The following is a 19,572-nucleotide window of genomic DNA, read 5'->3' as shown; positions in this document are numbered from 1 at the left end:
TATGTGCCTATTTAGAAATGGCTATAATTACGTAAAAGTAGAAAATTAATTGTGTTAACTATAAAATTTGCCTAGCAAGAAGTGGTTCCTAATTTTTCCACTAATTATCAGCTGTTCCAATATCGAAGCCGTTTACGAAAATTCTGGTTTTACTTTTAGCTTCTGGATATCGATAACCGCGGAGGTGTTATTGTCCATCATATCATGTAAGGATGTCTAAACTCTTGAATATTATGCATCCAACTTTGTCATAAACAAAATTTATTGGCCATCTACCTTCAAAAACAAATCTAATTTTGCCACCTAAATATTCTGACTTTGATAAATAGATTGAAAATGATAATATCCTAAATTTTCTTTTTAATAAAATGTACAATGTTTGATATCGGGTATGGTTTTGCCATTTTTTTCGCGATGTCTCTTGAGGATTCAAACTCCTACCCAATTGGTATATGAGAAAATAAAGTGGTTTTATATTTAAATTTCAATTCAGTTGTGAATTTCAATTTGTCAGAGCCAAAACGTTTGATTCCATGTGTCATTTTTCATATAAAGTGGTTTTATATTTAAATTTCAATTCAGTTGTGAATTTCAATTTGTCAGAGCCAAAACGTTTGATTCCATGTGTCATTTTTCACTCATTTATGTTAATATCTTTTTCTTAAAGCCCAATACCACACTGAGAACTAATGCTACTTTTCATTCATAACGTCACATGAATCACGTGTGTGGTCAAAAGTATCTTTTCTTTTCTCTCTCTTTAGTGATTTTTTTTTTTTTTTGAAAGTCGGGTAAAACTATACCTAATCATGTTGCTCGGTATTTATGTTCTTCTAAAAAATGAGGTGTCAGAAATAAATCGAAGTATAAGTACCTAATCGTTCAAAACCCAACAAGAGTCGTATAAATTCAAAGTGTCTTATTTCACGATCTTTATCAGTGAGATATATGAGAGCTTCAAAGACCTTACAACTTCTGTGTGTGCTTTTGATACGGGTATTAGAGCTAATTCACTTGATGACAGGCCATTTAGTACCGCAAATTTTACGACCGCTTCTAATAATATATGACAAATTATAGGCGATAAAAATGGAATAAAAAAATGGTTTGGACTTTTTAGTACACGGATTAGAAATATTATTACCTACGGATCGAAATATTTTGTTGAAAATATTGATCATTTATCAAATGAAGAGTTGCCAATCAGTACTTACGTCATATTAGCTTGGAAATTAGACGGATGCCACAAATCAACTCACATCTAAGCACCAAGTCCATACATTGTCCCAGCATATTTCAATGGGTTTAAAATATCATTTTCAATACAGGTACACAGAGTAACAACAGAAGTAACTTATAAATATACTGGGTCTTCCAAAGAGTGTTAAATTTGACTATGAAGTGAATAAAAGGCGGGGTACAAAATTGATTTCTAATCTTTTTTGGGGTGGGATGGATTTTTGTTTATTTTTTGTGGTAAACATTACTTACGTAAGGGAAGTATTGGGCTTCCTTCCCTCTACAAACAGCATGTTCTAATGAATACGTCACTAGTTCTGAATAACGTGAGTAATGTCTGATACAGGAATATCATTGTGTAGCCAAACAAGAATTACAATAGAGGACATTAAGGGAGAATTGGAGAAAGAACGGAACGAAGACGGATGAAGAATTTTGGTTAAATTTGCAGGCAATAAATCCGAAGAGCGGAATTTTCGATCTAAGGAACAATAGATGATATATTTATCTATAATTCTATAACTTGTTAATAACAACCTTGCTAACTAACGATCATCAAGGAACGATCACAAGTTATTTTCCAACCTCATGTTAATCGCCAAAAACAATGGAGATCGAATGTATCCTTCTGGTTAAATTTGCAGGCAATAAATCCGAAGAGCGGAATTTTCGATCTAAGGAACAATAGATGATATATTTATCTATAATTCTATAACTTGGTAATAACAACCTTGCTAACTAACGATCATCAATGATCGATCACAAGTTATTTTCCAACCTCATGTTAATCGCCAAAAACAATGGAGATCGAATGTATCCTTCTAGAAGACCCCGTATACTTTGAATATTGAATAAGAAAATAATTTACACACCTAAGTATAATATTCTAATATCATCTCGAGTTACCATGAGTATACCTACGAATTTTATACCAAGACTGTCTTCAGGAGAGGTTGGTTGTGATAGGTACCTCGATAAGTATACCTACGAATTTTATACCAAGACTGTCTTCAGGAGAGGTTGGTTGTGATAGGTACCTCGATATTATAGTATGAATTATATTGGAAAGAAAGACCGTGGTAAAATACAGAAGTCAATCGAGGCCATCAGAAGATGTCATGTTTTTTTACCTCGATATTATAGTATGAATTATATTGGAAAGACCGTGGTAAAATACAGAAGTCAATCGAGGCCATCAGAAGATGTCATGTTTTTGGAAAAAAGCTGATCATAGTACCCATCTTTCATCCTGTCCTTTATCTGAACAACTTGTCTTCGTAATCTAAAAAAACTTTGGCCTTTCTTTTGGACTGTTTGAGAAGTCAGTAAAGATTGCAAGATTTAATCTTTGAATCAGGATATATCAGATTCTATATTTGCCAAAGCTGATTTCTCGGGTTTGTCAAATTTCATTTGGTTAGTCCCGGCCCTGAATTAGTTTCCCCTTCTCAATACTCTGTGACAACTGACATTCCTCTCAGAAATATAATGACATATAATTGAAATATTAGAACAAAAAACCATTTCATACAATTAGGTACATTACAGTATTCTCAACGTGTATAGGTGCATAGGTGAACCTATACTCAACGTGCACCTATACTATACTCAACGTGCATAGGTGTGACTACAAGAATTTAGACGCCATGAATATTTTTTCAATTAAGAATTTTGAAAATATTCACAGGGGTATTTTTTATAAGGTCATGTTGACGATTTGTATTGGTGTTTTTCAATTTGCTTATTGAAAATGTTGAAACCATCATGATCATCAGAAACATCATTGAGTGTCTTGTCTCCTTTTATATTATTATTTATCTTAGTGTTTGTCTTTAGATTGATTAGGACAGAGTTGTGTCCACTTGAGATTTTTACGATTCGATTTGAATATTCTTCTAATTGAGTTTAGTCAATTAGTAAGTATTTATCGCCTAAAGCTGTTAAAGAGATTATGCTCTTGACGCCAATCCTTTTACATGGTTTTCCCTGGTTTTGTAGTTTTCATGTTGCGTTTCCACGAAACAATGGAAAATGTTTTTGTGTGTGATTTTTTCAGATTCCAATTAAATATTGATATGAATGCTCTTGACGCCAATCCTTTTACATGGTTTTCCCTGGTTTTGTAGTTTTCATGTTGCGTTTCCACGAAACAATGGAAAATGTTTTTTTGCGTGTGATTTTTTCAGATTCCAAGTAAATATTGATATGGTGTTGGTAGAAACATGAGACTGTTTTAGACCGAAGAAAAAGGTGAAAGCAGTTTCATTTGAAATAGGTACAAAAATATAATTTTCTTGAATAATGTTATTTTTTCACATGAAACGGTAATATTTCTTTGTGTAAACAGGAACTCCTTTACAAGTAACTGTTTTAGACCGAAGAAAAAGGTGAAAGCAGTTTCATTTGAAATAGGTACAAAAATATAATTTTCTTGAATAATGTTATTTTTTCATATGAAACGGTAATATTTCTTTGTGTAAACAGGAACTCCTTTACAAGTATACCGGTGAAATAGGTACAAAAATATAATTTTCTTGAATAATGTTATTTTTTCACATGAAACGGTAATATTTCTTTGTGTAAACAGGAACTCCTCTACTACCGATACAAATCTAATGTCCTAATAATTTATTAACCTGTTACGTTACCTAGGTATTAGTGTGACATGTTTCAAGAAGCAAACGGCAATGTGGTTTTGCAAAACGCCAAGAGCCCAGACTGGGGGCTATAGACACATAACAGACCAACTTTGCGAAATTGCTTCCATGTATTTCCACCCACATTGATTTGTTACGAAACTCAAGAGAAATTAACACTCAAAGTTTGAATTTTATTTGTGTAGGTAACCCTATGAGTTTCGTAAACTCTCATTACAGTATCGTCCATTAGGTTGCTGTATGGTATTAATCTTCCGCCCATTTAAAGCACCACTAATTAAAGCTATAGACAAGCAACAAGTCTAAATTATAGGATTCTAATTCTAATGATATTGACAAGCAGAAAAAAAGAAAATGTCTGGTATATTTGAAGCAAATTTAGTCACACTTGAAGAGGCAAATAACCTCTTACATCTGAGAGTTTTGTTTTTTCAGTGTGAAGTTCACACAGGGTATACGCCAGTTTCAAGCTCTTCAGAAAACTCCATCGCTCTAATTCTGAGCAGTCAAAACTGAAATGAAAAAATGATGAAAAGAAGGCAGAGTCTCCTGGTTAACTTGTTTCTAATAGAATGTCACACTTGAAGAGGCAAATAACCTCTTACATCTGAGAGTTTTGTTTTTTCAGTGTGAAGTTCACACAGGGTATACGCCAGTTTCAACCTCTTCAGAAAACTCCATCGCTCTAATTTTGAGCAGTCAAAACTGAAATGAAAAAAATGATGAAAAGAAGGCAGAGTCTCCTGGTTAACTTGTTTCTAATAGAACTGAAGGTTGTAGATCAAAGCATAGTCCATAGAAATCCAAATGATTCTCTGTCGGCCTCCATCCTGATTGTCAAGAACTTCTTGTAGGCACACGAACAACATAAATGACATTGCGTGACCTACCAATAACAGTCATAAACAAAGGAGATGTGAAGTTCATAAATACAAGCATAGTAATAGATTCTGTTATCGTAATAGTTACTGTTATAATTTGACGCACAGCTCGCAGACGCTGATTGTACTGTTTCTTCTTTCCTTAGATACCTAGGGATACAATAGTAAGGCGCTTCTAACAGTGGGGGCTCTGAATTCAGCAAATTCCGAAAATATTGACGTCCGGGAACTGAAGAACGGTTTGAAAATACCCTCGGAGGATTTTTTTTTTTCCTATCCAATTGAGAACAATGGAAAACCTATCGCACAGCAGACAATTGAAATGGATTCAGTCTGACTGACAATACCTATATACTCATACAATGTTTTCTAATTTCAATGAGATGTATAGGTCTGGTGGAACTTGGATATAGGTACGTAATATCCCAAGTCACCATGGTTACATTACGACAATACCTATATACTCATACAATGTTTTCTAATTCCAATGAGATGTATAGGTCTGGTGGAACTTGGATATACGTAATATCCCAAGTTACCATGGTTACATTACCATCAGATTTGTTAAGTAGTTATTTTACATGCGTACATACACGTCGACCATTGAAAGTTGTATGCCAATTATTGGAACAAACATCAATGACAGTTTTCCTTAGAGTAGATGATCTAATAGTTGATCCACACAAGACTCTCTATTGATAATTTGATATTGGTCCATATTACTACTCTCATTTTCTTTTAGACCTTTTTTTCCAAGGTTCGTTTGTGTTGATCCACAAGACTCTCTATTGATAATTTGATATTGGTCCATATTACTATACTCTCATTTTCTTTTAGACCTTTTTTTCCAAGGTTTGTTTGTGATCCATCGTTTAGAATAGGAGCAGATTGGTCAAATCTCTAGCATTAGGACCTCAAGAATCGTTGCGTTACCGTTGGTTCAGACTTACCAAGTGTTTGGTTCACACTTCATCCTTAGCTGAAATCTTTAATTTTCCTCATTCGACACTGTTTATGTTTCAAACGTTTATGTAAATTTCAAGTAAATGAGCCTCCATTTTATTTTATGCGGGTCTGAAAGCGTATCCATAGGTATAAAAATAGGCACGATCATACTATTAATATTTCGTATGCAGTAAGGTGCACAAAACGTAAAAATACGGTATAGGTAACATATAACATGGACTGTGCTTCATCCTTAGCTGAAATCTTTAATTTTCCTCATTCGACACTGTTTATGTTTCAAACGTTTATGTAAATTTCAAGTAAATGAGCCTCGATTTTATTTTATGCGGGTCTGAAAGCGTATCCATAGGTATAAAAATAGGCACGATCATACTATTAATATTTCGTATGCTGTAAGGTGCACAAAACGTAAAAATACGGTATAGGTAACATATAACATGGACTGTTTTAAAACGTATTTCACAGTGGAATATGGAGGAAAACGCCTAGGTACCCATTTAACTCCTTTATGAAAAGTCTTTCAAAGCTTTATTTTTGCTCGAGATTGGTTGCATCAAATCTAAAATTTATTAATTTATCATGTGTTTAAAACGTATTTCACAGTGGAATATGGAGGAAAACGCCTAGGTACCCATTTAACTCCTTTATGAAAAGTCTTTCAAAGCTTTGTTTTTACTCGAGATTGGTTGCATCAAATCTAAAATTTATTCATTTATCGCCTTTTTACTGATTTTGATGCCAACCTCCTGAAAGTTTAGAAATGGTAGGAATATGAATGAGTAGGTCTCTCAAAAGGTACTAATTTAGGTCACATGAACATGATAAGAGAGTATTGATTGATTTATTGTTTATTTCTCTATTGTGCTCCCTCAAAACTAAAACTCAGACTAGTATCTCTCAAAAGGTACTAATTTAGGTCACATGAACATGATAAGAGAGTATTGATTGATTTATTGTTTATTTCTCTATTGTGCTCCCTCAGAACTAAAACTCAGACACGTATATATTATGGAGTATAAATAACATTATTGTGCTTTATTTGTGTTTCGAAAAGGAAAGGAAAACATATATGAGATCTACAGAGGCACATGGCCTAGCCCTGTCCCCCTTCCTTTAGTTTTACATCCCAATTTAAACTTAAAATATGTTTTTGCTGGAATTATTCCAGTTCCATATACCTCCAGTTTTTATGAACGGAACGCTCAAACCGTTCCGTCTTTATTTTCTCTTGTGAATCAAATTATTGAAATTTATGCATACGTATTTTTTACTTTTTTTTTATTTGAAAAGAAAATCCATTTCTTTTAAATCAGACTAAAATAGTTGAACGGAACGCTCAAACCGTTCCGTCTTTATTTTCTCTTGTGAATCAAATTATTGAAATTTATGCATACGTATTTTTTACTTTTTTTTATTTCAAAAGAAAATCCATTTCTTTTAAATCAGACTAAAATAGTTTAATTCCTTTATAGCTCAATTTACATTTTATAAACTTGTTTCTTCTTGAATGAGAAAGAGGTGTCGTTTCATTTGTCGTTTGTAAATATCTATAAAGTTTCAGTTAGGTAAGTGATTTAAATCGTAACTGCCTATTTCTGTTCGAATTCGAGGTACGTATATAGGTATATTCAATTACTCTTACTGTGCTAGGTAAGTTGGAGATAAATCCAAAAGCTTCAAAGATACCTTTTGTCGAACTGTAAGGACTAAAATAGTTTAATTCCTTTATAGCTCAATTTACATTTTATAAACTTGTTTCTTCTTGAATGAGAAAGATGTGTCGTTTCATTTGTCGGGTGTAAATATCTATAAAGTTTCAGTTAGGTAAGTGATTTAAATCGTAACTGCCTATTTCCGTTCGAATTGGAGGTACGTATATAGGTATATACTCAATTACTCGTACTGTGCTAGGTAAGTTGGAGATAAATCTAAAAGCTTCAAAGATACCTTTTGTCGAACTGTAAGGACCCATAACACGGGCGTTATTTTTATTGTTACTACAAAAGCTCATCAAACAGACATACCACATTGTCTATTTTATCTGTTTCCAATTAGAGATGTGAATTTATTTGTCTAGCGTACATATCTACATTATTATCTACAAAGTTCATATTGATATATTCATATTGATTGGGTTTCAGTATTATGGAAAAGAATAGATTAACAAAAAAAAAAAAAAAAATCGTTTTGCAGATCTTGAGCAGCTCAAAATACGCCTAATAGTCGATTTCTTATGGGAATAAAGGGATGAACTAATTGTCCTCCAAGGAAATGTAGTTCACAATGTTTGTTTATTTAAGTGGATCTATGGGCATTCTAAGTACTCCTCGAATAGGGAACAAAGACAAATATAGGAACAAATGAGAGGAGATAATACGTCGAAACAATGATATTATCTGAGTTCTCTGAGATTGGGTTTCCTTCCCATGATGGGTTTAGATTGAAACAATTCATACTTAATAGCACCAACACTGAGCGCGTTATTTTAATTACCTATAGAAATTTATTGGTATAAAGAACATCAGAAATACCATTAAATAAATTTTGTATAGTGAATTTTAAATTCGTGTAGGCAGCTCGGAATGGTCACTTGGTCAGCAGTGTCAGCACCCATCTTTAAGTACCTATGATTAAATTTTATTATTATTTTTAAATTAGGCAATAAAGAAAGATCTTTGATGTTTTTGATATCCTTATGTGTTTGGCTTCTTTGTTTATATTTCATAATACTCGTAACCATAACAATTCCTTAATTTTGAGCCTATATAAAATGTTGAATCTGATTCATTTATGAATCCGATGAAGTGTCCTCAGAACTCAAAAAAGCGTAAAAAGAAATAAAAATTCGGCCGGACTACTCCCAAAAAGACCACGATAACTACCTACGTGCTGTTATGTAGGCCTAGAATTTTAGTGACATTTCTATGAGCTATAAAAATATTATTATTTTTCCCTCGAAACTTTTGGAATGCTTTTTCACCAAAGTTTCTTGCTGATGATTCAATTAGTACGAGGAGAACAATTGGTACGCTGTGCCAATCTGAATTTGAAGTCTGCTATGAAACGTTCAATAATAAATTTCACGCTGTGTTTATTCATAAGAGAAAAAATGATGTACCTACGAGCTATACGTACAAGTAAAACAGTAATCTTGTTAAATACATGGTTTGATGTGTCCAAAATTTGTAAAATTATGAAAATGTTAATGAACCATGAAATTTCAAATTCTATATGGGCTATACAATATTTGTGTTAAATGTGGCTGGCAAACGAGAAATATTTTCCTGGCAATTTACATAATGGAGTCTGTACTGCTCGTGGGCTTTTTACCCGTTTACCAGCCTCTTTAGTTAAGCTATACGCTATTCGTAACATTTATAATTATGTGTTTTAGTTTGCTCGTGTTTAATTTGTTTGTTTTTTTTCTTCTGTTTTCAGAAAGAAGAAGAAGAGCGACAGTAGCAATGACCTGTCAGTACAACTTGATGTGTTTGATGAACAGAAGGAGAGTGATGAGGCCCAAATATTAGGCGCTCCAGATGGTGTGGATTTGAACTCACATCTGGACGTGTTCTATGCAGTGTTGAGACAGGTAAATAGTCCCTGCTAGTACAGTTGACTAAGGTAGAATTTGGATTCGTAACGGAGGAAAATTACGTAATAAAAAAATGTTCCACGATTCAACAATAAATTTAATTTTCCAATCACAACTTTATTAGTTCCTCGTTTTCATGCACAATTGGCTTGGTGCTTGGTTAAACAAAGTAATAAATTCGCTCACTAAGCCTCATTCTAGTATCTAGTATGTACCAAGACGTAATGCTAATTTTCTTTTCCAAACGAACCGTGGTTGATTCTAAATTTCTAAGTAGGAGAATAAACATTGTAAACAATAAGGAAAACATACCTGGTAGCCCTTGAACCCCTTGATATAAACATTACAGCGTTGGGCAAGACGCAATGGACATTTGATCTGAAATTTTAACGGGCGAAAAACAATTCTAAATTTCTAAGTAGGAGAATAAACATTGTAAACAATAAGGAAAACATACCTGGTAGCCCTTGAACCCCTTGATATAAACATTAGAGCGTTGGGCAAGACGCAATGGACATTTGATCTGAAATTTTAACGGGCGATAACGGCGGAAGTTGGGATCTGTCAGACCCTTTTTTAAAAATGATGTTTTTGGCAAATCCACTAACAAAATATTAACTCCTCTCTTCCCCCTACCCTTTCTCTTCCTGTGTAAACTGTACCGGTGTACGAGTACTTACCTGTTGGAAAATTTTATAATTTTGGCATAGGTACCCTAAGAGATCTTTTTGGGTTATTAATGTCACTTTTTAAATATAGAAGTTTTATTTACAACGGAAATTCTCAGCACAATTTTCTATCAATGGTAAAACACCTCAAGTAAATTCCCATCAATGGTAAAACTACTCATTCAATACTTGCAGGTTGTAGGCCGACACAACATCTGGTCCCTAGTGGCAAGAAGCCACGAGCATTCTCCGCAGACAATTCTGGACTGGGCAGAAATGGAGGGACTATTCTGTCAGCAAACTCTGTCCACTCCCACGCCCACTTCCCAGTCTTCCCCCCGAGCGTCCAGAAGTGAATCCGCAGACAAACGTAAAGACGTTACCTCAGAAGTAAGTATCACTGTTCTAGCTAAAGACAACCGTGTAATATTGCCTTTTCATTCAAAGGTTGCTGATTCGAATGTATTACGCGACAGTTGGCACGTCAAGAATTCCTCTTAAGTTGTTGAAGTGACCGAAGAGAATGATGAATGGTCTAGCAATAATAGGTGTATATTGAGATTGAATGGACCATTCTTGTATTATAGACTTGAACTTGACATTTGGCGCAAGTTACCGGCCTGCAGAAGTAGTAGCCTTCTGAGATCAAAACAATACACGCAATCCATCATAATCCAATGATCATATTTTAAATTTGATAGCTGTAATAAACCAAATCGATATCCTACCAGTCGCGGTGATTCCTTTTCCTGACAAAATTATTGATTTGTATCTCTCAAGGGCGCAGTCAATTTGAAACTTGATTTTTCGTTTATTGAGTTAAGCAGTCAGGTACTGATTTTAATGGCTCCATAATGATTGGTGGGAAGTAAAAGTGGTTTGATCAAAATTCGCAAATGTTACTTTTATAATGGTTGTATTATTATAAGGATTGAATATTTTCCAGACAAAGTTGATTGCTCTATTACATTTTCTTGGAACCTTTCCCGAAATTGCAAGGTAACAAACTTCTCATACAAAGGTTTCTACCGAGTGAGCCTCTGTATTTTATCAATTGTACTGGTACTACCTATAACAATTGACAGATCAAATGCTTGTCGTAACAATGACAATGTGGTAAAGAGATTCAACAAACGTTTTACATAAGGAATCAGGAAATTTCAAGTTCAAAATGAAAACAATAAAATAGCATTACATTACAACATACTTGTTATTGGCTTTGAAATCCAATAGTAATACCGCAGTATCTGTGTATTAAGTCTATGTGATCAGATAATGTAGTGTAGAATTCGCCCAACACGATAGCCCTACCTCTACGCTCGATCCTTAGTAATGAGCAATTGAGCACCTCAGCACCCTTGACAAGATACAGATATTCATTATTTTATTTAAATACCGCATCAGAGTGATATCATGAATAATGTTACCCTTCTGCTTCTCATGTGTTGAGCCGGCCAGGCAGAAAACAATATTACCTTAGAAGTACTGAAATTCAAAGTCATCTTGAAATTAATCCATGTTCAATGATGTTCGACACCGTAAGAAAATAGTAATGTAGGGACCAGCCCTCATTGAAGGGTATAAAATAATGATTATCGCTATTATAGTATTCCATAAAAAGCTAAATAAATAATAATAATTATAATAATAATAAATCCTATAGGTTTTTGGGAGTAAGTATCCTGGAAAAGAGTAGATAAAGAAAAAAAAATCGTTTTGCATATCTTGAGCAGCACAAAATACGCCTAATAGTCGATTTCTTATGGGAATAAAGGGATGAACTAATTGTCCTCCAAGGAAATGTAGTTCACAATGTTTGTTTATTTAAGTGGATCTATGGCATTCTAAGTACAACTCGAATAGGGAACAAAGACAATTATAGGAACAAATGAGAGGAGATAATACGTCGAAACAATGATATTATCTGAGTTCTCTGAACATAATTAGTTTTGAGAAATAACTTTGTAGGATGGTTTATACAGGGTGACCGCGAAGTATTTGAAATCAAGGTTAACCTGTTAGGTGTGAGTTAAGGAGAGTAGAAACAAGGTATGCTCACGTTTCTGTTGGCAATGGCGAATTGTACTAGTTGACAATTTGTAAAAGTGGGCTCAAGTTGAATTCTAGCACAAAAATTGTGATTTATTTTTCTATATCAGTTTGTATAAATATATAACCTGAAAGTCTTTGATTGTGTCTTTCAAAAAGGTCACTTTGTTTGGACTTGTGATTTATTTTTCTATATCAGTTTGTATAAATATATAACCTGAAAGTCTTCGATTGTGTCTTTCAAAAAGGTCACTTTGTTTGGAAGCTAATGCATATTCGTGTTTGATTTTTAATCTCACCGTTTGTCAGATATCTCAGGCTCAAAATGTTTTTGTTTACAATTTCTATTCAGCGATAACTATGAGGAAACTTGGCAATCGTAATTATACCTGTGACAAGAGCATCAGGCTCAAAATGTTTTTGTTTACAATTTCTATTCAGCGATAACTATGAGGAAACTTGGCAATCGTAATTATACCTGTGACAAGAGCGTCTACGTTCAGTATCCCTAGTGTGAAGTTTGTTTTTGTCTACAACAACTTCATTGGCATTGTTGGCAAAGTTTGCAAGTTATACTTCAAACATAATGAAATAGTAAAACGAACAGGCCTTCACATTTCCCAATACAGTAAGCGAGATTGAAGTTTTACCTAGCCCCGGGGCCGCTGTTAACAATTTGCTAAAAACGGAAAATGATCGGTATTAGACCAAGCGAATAAGTACGAGATCTTCTGTTGGAATACTGTTAAATATCCGGTACAGCACAAAAACGTTCTTAGAACATTCCTATAAGTGGTGTATGATTGAAGTTTTACCTAGCCCCGGGGCCGCTGTTAACAATTTGCTAAAAACGGAAAATGATCGGTATTAGACCAAGCGAATAAGTACGAGCTCTTCTGTTGGAATACTGTTAAATATCCGGTACAGCACAAAAACGTTCCTATAAGTGGTGTATGTTTTACCAATCAACCTGGCACTTTTGACGTTCCAAAACTTGCCCAAACCCCTGTATCTCTCTACTAATGGAAACTTTTGGAATGCTTTTTCACCAAAGTTTCTTGCTGATGATTCAATTAGTACGAGGAGAACTATTGGTACGCTGTGCCAATCTGAACTTGAAGTCTGCTATGAAACGTTCAATAATAAATTTCAAGCTGTGTTTATTCATAAGAGAAAAAATAATGTACCTACGAGCTATACGTACAAGTAAAACAGTAATCTTGTTAAATACAAACATGGTTTGATGTGTCCAAAATTTGTAAAATTATGAAAATGTTAATGAACCATGAAATTTCAAATTCTATATGGGCTATACGATATTTGTGTTACATGTGGCTGATTTATAAGGCGACTGGTAAACGAGAAATATTTTCCTGGCAATGTACATAATGGAGTCTGTACTGCTCGTCGGCTTTTTACCCGTTTACCAGCCTCTTTAGTTAAGCTATACGCTATTCGTAACATTTATGTGTGTTTTAGTTTGCTCGTGTTTAATTTGTTTGTATACAAACATGGTTTGATGTGTCCAAAATTTGTAAAATTATGAAAATGTTAATGAACCATGAAATTTCAAATTCTATATGGGCTATACAATATTTGTGTTAAATGTGGCTGGCAAACGAGAAATATTTTCCTGGCAATTTACATAATGGAGTCTGTACTGTTCGTCGGCTTTTTACCCGTTTACCAGCCTCTTTAGGCTATACGCTATTCGTAACATTTATATGTGTTTTAGTTTGCTCGTGTTTAATTTGTTTGTTTTTTTTCTTCTGTTTTCAGAAAGAAGAAGAAGAGCGACAGTAGCAATGACCTGTCAGTACAACTTGATGTGTTTGATGAACAGAAGGAGAGTGATGAGGCCCAAATATTAGGCGCTCCAGATGGTGTGGATTTGAACTCGCATCTGGACGTGTTCTATGCAGTGTTGAGACAGGTAAATAGTCCCTGCTAGTACAGTTGACTAAGGCAGAATTTGGATTCGAAGTAGGTGGAAGATTTGGATCCCAGTAGTGACTTAAGTCAATTCGGAGAAGAGCGTATTGTAAGATTATGTACAAGCATACAGCTAGGTGGAAGCACATGGGAACCTTGCTAATAAATACCTTGCTAGTATGACCTGTCAGTACAACTTGATGTGTTTGATGAACAGAAGGAGAGTGATGAGGCCCAAATATTAGGCGCTCCAGATGGTGTGGATTTAAACTCGCATCTGGACGTGTTCTATGCAGTGTTGAGACAGGTAAATAATCCCTGCTAGTACAGTTGACTAAGGTAGAATTTGGATTCGAAGTAGGTGGAAGATTTGGATCCCAGGAGTGACTTAAGTCAATTCGGAGAAGAGCGTATTGTAAGATTATGTACAAGCATACAGCTAGGTGGAAGCACATGGGAACCTTGCTAGTAACTGTTTCTTTTCCACTTTACTTTCAGGTAGCAGAAACTCCCCAGGAGATCCCATTCCTCAGCATCCTGCAACATCTGTTGCGCATAGACCCGAAGGAAGCTGTTAGTGACATCATCTGGGACACTGCCGAGACTCTGGTACATCGCGCCACGCTGCTTGAGTCCCGTCAAGACGCTACCAAGCTGTTGCGCTCACCCAGTCTGCAGAATAAACTGTGCTGCCACGGGCACAGGGGGTTTTATCTCAGGTTATTATCTTTAATTATACAGATTCTATAATTAGGATCTCCTATACACATGTAGACAATAAGAACTCCAAGATATTTGTTGTCGATAAATTGTGCTTTGGACGAGAAAAAGTTTGGGCGTTTGATTCTATTTACTTTTACGGATTCAATCCGTAATTTGGACGAGAAAAAGTTTGGGCGTTTGATTCTATTTACTTTTACGGATTCAATCCGTAGACGACAGGGAGGTTCGTCCAGATGACTTGGAAAGACTATTTTATAGGTATGAACAAAATGCTACATAATGAAATAAAGGAGAGATTGAAGACGATCAATAGTACAGATGACTTAGAAAGACTATTTTATAGGTATGAACAAAATGCTACATAATGAAATAAAGGAGAGATTGAAGACGATCAATAGTATGAGTGATCTCTATGATTACCTATTTTTTCATTAGAGAAACGGACTCTCCTATCTACTGTATGATTACCTATTTTTTCATTAGAGAAACGGACTCTCCTATCTACTGGTTCAAGTTCAACCCTTTTCACTCATTCTGTTTTTCATTACCTATTTGTTAATTTCGCTAGATCTGTGTACTTTTGACCTGGTTTGACGGTAGTTTGACAACAATGAGTAAGCATGAAGTACACTGGTTCAAGTTCAACCCTTTTCACTCATTCTGTTTTTCATTATTTGTTAATTTCGCTAGATCTGTGTACTTTTGACCTGGTTTGACGGTAGTTTGACAGCAATGAGTAAGCATGAAGTATTCTAATGTCATCGGTATTCTTCCTGTTTGCAGATTTTACTTTTGGACGGCAAGAGAAGCTTGAATGTAAATATCTTCTTGAAACAGTTCCGTAGTTCCAACGAAGACATAATCCATCTGATCAAGAATGGCGATCACGACGAAATTGGAACTGAAAAGTTGCGCGGACTTTTGAAAATATTACCTCAGCTGGATGAATTGGAAATGTTGCGCAACTTCGATGGCGACAAGAGTCGTCTTGGAAACGCTGAAAAGTTCTTGTTGCAGCTCATTCAAGTGCCCAAGTAAGTGTTTAGAAAATCAGAAAATGTAGAGTAAGGTCTCCTCTTACGTAGGGCACAAGGCTGTCTACTACACTACATGTTGTGTTCTATCAAAGTCTAGGTAGTACTTTTCAATTTCCTTATTTCATTTTTGCTTTATTAATATTTGTACCTAGTCTTGTTGAAAGGAAATGATAACTATTACTCTTCATTTTCGGTTCCAACTTCGATGGCGACAAGAGTCGTCTGGGAAACGCTGAAAAGTTCTTGTTGCAGCTCATTCAAGTGCCCAAGTAAGTGTTTAGAAAATGAAAAAATGTAGAGTAAGGTCTCCTCTTACGTAGGGCACAAGGCTGTCTACTACACTAGTAACACTACATGTTGTGTTCTATCAAAGTCTAGGTAGTACTTTTTAATTTCCTTATTTCATTTTTGCTTTATTAATATTTGTAGTCTTGTTGAAAGGAAATGATAACTATTACTTTTCACTTTCGGTTCATTTCCTTTTCCTTTCAATATTTCATGGAACTTCACAAAGTTACTGAGTCTTCCATCAAGATTTGTAGCCTTACTTTGCTTTTGGAACCTTTTTGCCAAAAGGCCAAAGGACGCCTTTTGACGATCAAGTAGAACATTGTTTTGACTATTATTTTCGGTTCATTTCCTTTTCCTTTCAATATTTCATGGAACTTCACAAAGTTACTGAGTCTTCCATCAAGATTTGTAGCCTTACTTTGCTTTTGGAACCTTTTTGCCAAAAGGCCAAAGGACGCCTTTTGACGATCAAGTATAATATTGTTTTGACTATTTTGTTTCAGCTACAAACTGAGAATCGAAAGCATGTTACTGAAGGAAGAATTTGCCACAAATATGAGCTATTTGGAACCCAGCATCAATTCCATGATAGTTGCTGGAGAAGGTATGTTTGTTTTTCCATAGTCAATTTATTTTATTTATTTATGATGTCAGAAAACTGATGTTCCTAAGGTCATAGGTCTAAGTACTAATACGCATGTTACTGAAGGAAGAATTTGCCACAAATATGAGCTATTTGGAACCCAGCATCAATTCCATGATAGTTGCTGGAGAAGGTATGTTTTTCCATTGTCAATTTATTTTATTTATTTATGATGTCAGAAAACTGATGTTCCCAAGGTCATAGGTCTAAGTACTAATACATACCTATTAGTTCTTATTACCAATTTTCCATTTTTCTTCCAGATTTGATGTCAAACAAGGCCTTACAAGAAGTTCTCTACATGGTTATATGTGCTGGGAATTTCCTCAATTCGGTAAGTTGCAATCACCTTTAAATGTAAAAGTAGAGTTATAATATTACCCATGTAGGTACTTGTTCTCTTTGCGGATGGGCAAATGTTCTCTACATGGTTATATGTGCTGGGAATTTCCTCAATTCGGTAAGTTGCAATCACCTTTAAATGTAAAAGTAGAGTTATAATTACCCATGTAGGTACTTGTTCTCTTTGCGGATGGGCAAATAATAGACTAAATAGACCATCAAGCAAGGCAATTTGCATTGCAATCCCTCCATTCCGTTTTATTTACCCTAATGGCAGGATATTTATGTAAGGATTTTTTCCCCGTGCTGGGAATTTCCTCAATTCGGTAAGTTGCAATCACCTTTAAATGTAAAAGTAGAGTTATAATTACCTATGTAGGTACTTGTTCTCATTGTGGATGGGCAAATAATAGACCATCAAGCAAGGTAATTTACATTGCAATCCCTCCATTCCGTTTTATTTACCCTAATGGCAGGATATTTATGTAAAGATTTTTTTCCACACCAAAGAAAGTAAAATTTTGCATGTAAGATGGGTCCAAAGTGAATTTCCGGAGATAAAATAGTCCCCTGCTTGGATCTCCAGATCAGGATAGCTTTGTGTTCTAACATCTTTATAGAATGCTGGCGGAATGCCTGTCGTGGAAGCCAGCTGGCAAAGTAGGAAAATATTGGGACGCGTGGGAAAATGACCTAATGGTCAATTGACATTCTTTTGCATATTTTATTTACCCTAATGGCAGGATATTTATGTAAAGATTTTTTTCCACACCAAAGAAAGTAAAATTTTGCATGTAAGATGGGTCCAAAGAGAATTTCCGGAGATAAAATAGTTCCCTGCTTGGATCTCCAGATCAGGATAGCTTTGTGTTCTAACATCTTTATAGAATGCTGGCGGACTGCCTGTCGTGTAAGCCAGCTGGCAAAGTAGGAAAATATTGGGACGCGTGGGAAAATGACCTAATGGTCAATTGCCATTCTTTTGCATAGATGAATTCCTTTGCATACTTATAATGTTTTTAATTTTCTTTCCATAAAACATCTCTTTTTGTTCCTACATTTACACATAAATGTATTTTTCATTTTTATTATTTTAATTATTTTAATAAAATCCTGTCACTTCAAATAAAGTATTTATTAAAGTGAGATATACTTAGATGTTTCCTGCTTTTAATGTTTTTCTTACAGGGTGGAAATAGATATTTCTTGCATCATTATGCTTTTCTTACAGGGTGGTTATGCAGGCAATGCGGCAGGAGTCAAGCTGAGTTCTCTACAGAAACTGACGGACATCCGAGCTAACAAACCTGGCATGAATCTCATTCACTATGTCGCTCTGGTAAGACAACTCACAGTTTCAAAAATTGTACGTATTTGAAAAATTGGAAAATTAAACACCTCTGGGTATCTCAGCTCAGAAAGAACTTAGATAGGAGTAATCTCATAATTGAATTTCATCCAACTACGATCAAAAACCATTCTCTCTTGAGATTCATCAATAGAATATCTATTTGATGTACCTACAAAGGTACAATAAAATACCCAGGCTGATTTTATTCATGAGTTTATTATTCTTTCAGCAAGCTGAGAAGAAACGGAAGGAGCTTTTAAACTTTACTGAAGATATGGGATTCCTGGAAGAAGCAACCAAGTAAGTAGATATGTACTTACCTATTAGGTACCTACTTTATAGAGGGGCCCCAACTATAAAGGCTTTGTAGGTATACTTTTCATAATAAGGCAGGGCATAATAACAAGGAAGAAAATAATAAGACACACATTACTGATTACCTTGTCAGTCAGTAAATACATGGTATTTTCCTCATCCCTCAGGACAACTGTGGAGCAATTACAAAATGAAATCAACGCCTTGGACTCCAGAATCAAACAGATTTGCAAACAAGTTGAATTACCAACCACCCGGCCAGAGCTGAAGTTACAGATGGAAGATTTCTTGAAGGTAATTTAAGAAAACATCATTAAATCTACAATATGTTGCAATAATCTCTCCCATTTCTTAAATGTCTTTAGGAGGGAGAGATTTCCATATTTTATTTAAATTTATCAATATAAATCTTTTTCCCAATAATGTTAAGACCAACGATTTGTTCAAAACTGGTTTTCATATTATAAAATGCTGTCAAGTAATCAAAAGTTATATTCCTCATAAAACTTTGTGGGGGACTTCTAGCATTTATTCACGCCTAATAGCTGTACCCTCATTCAATAGAAATAAAAGGTTATTTATTAATTTCGGCTAATTATTACGTTTACGGGCGATAAAATTAATTGATTTCTAAAACACTCATAAACACATTCAGCGTCCATCTTGAATTCTTGATCTTCGAAATATTCATGTTAAGGTTGTGTTCATCATTGATAAACTGCAGCATCTTCTCATTACAAGACTTGATAACTCATCTTTCGCCTTGACCCAGACTTTACCTGTAGATTACTAATGAGTCGCTATAGACTGGACCCACAAATTACTATCGGTTGCATCACAAAGCACCAGGGGGAAGAAGTCAGGTTATTTTGGATGGAAAACG

The 19,572-nt window shown here is 34.8% G+C and overlaps 1 protein-coding gene and 1 long non-coding RNA gene across 2 annotated transcripts in view; both read left to right on the top strand.

The window, feature by feature from the left end:
* LOC108252367 overlaps positions 1-9,282 on the top strand; it is a 29,024-nt gene extending 19,742 nt beyond the window's left edge. The window contains exon 3 of the long non-coding RNA XR_001809504.2: positions 9,182-9,282. This is a non-coding gene — a long non-coding RNA (uncharacterized LOC108252367). The remainder of the gene's footprint in view (positions 1-9,181) is intronic.
* An 889-nt stretch (positions 9,283-10,171) lies between these two features.
* On the top strand, positions 10,172-19,482 carry LOC103508943 (FH2 domain-containing protein 1-like). The gene is made up of 8 exons (XM_017443972.1): positions 10,172-10,396; positions 15,494-15,744; positions 16,542-16,642; positions 16,945-17,015; positions 18,255-18,362; positions 18,604-18,674; positions 18,857-18,983; positions 19,387-19,482. Exons 1-8 carry the CDS (start codon positions 10,172-10,174, stop codon positions 19,480-19,482), a joined length of 1,050 nt encoding a protein of 349 aa, XP_017299461.1.
* The last annotated feature ends 90 nt before the right edge of the window (positions 19,483-19,572 follow it).

Source organism: Diaphorina citri, unplaced genomic scaffold, assembly GCF_000475195.1.
Source record: "Diaphorina citri unplaced genomic scaffold, Diaci psyllid genome assembly version 1.1 scaffold449, whole genome shotgun sequence".
Classification (NCBI taxonomy): domain Eukaryota; kingdom Metazoa; phylum Arthropoda; class Insecta; order Hemiptera; family Psyllidae; genus Diaphorina; species Diaphorina citri.
This window is presented reverse-complemented; position numbering and strand designations above follow the sequence as displayed.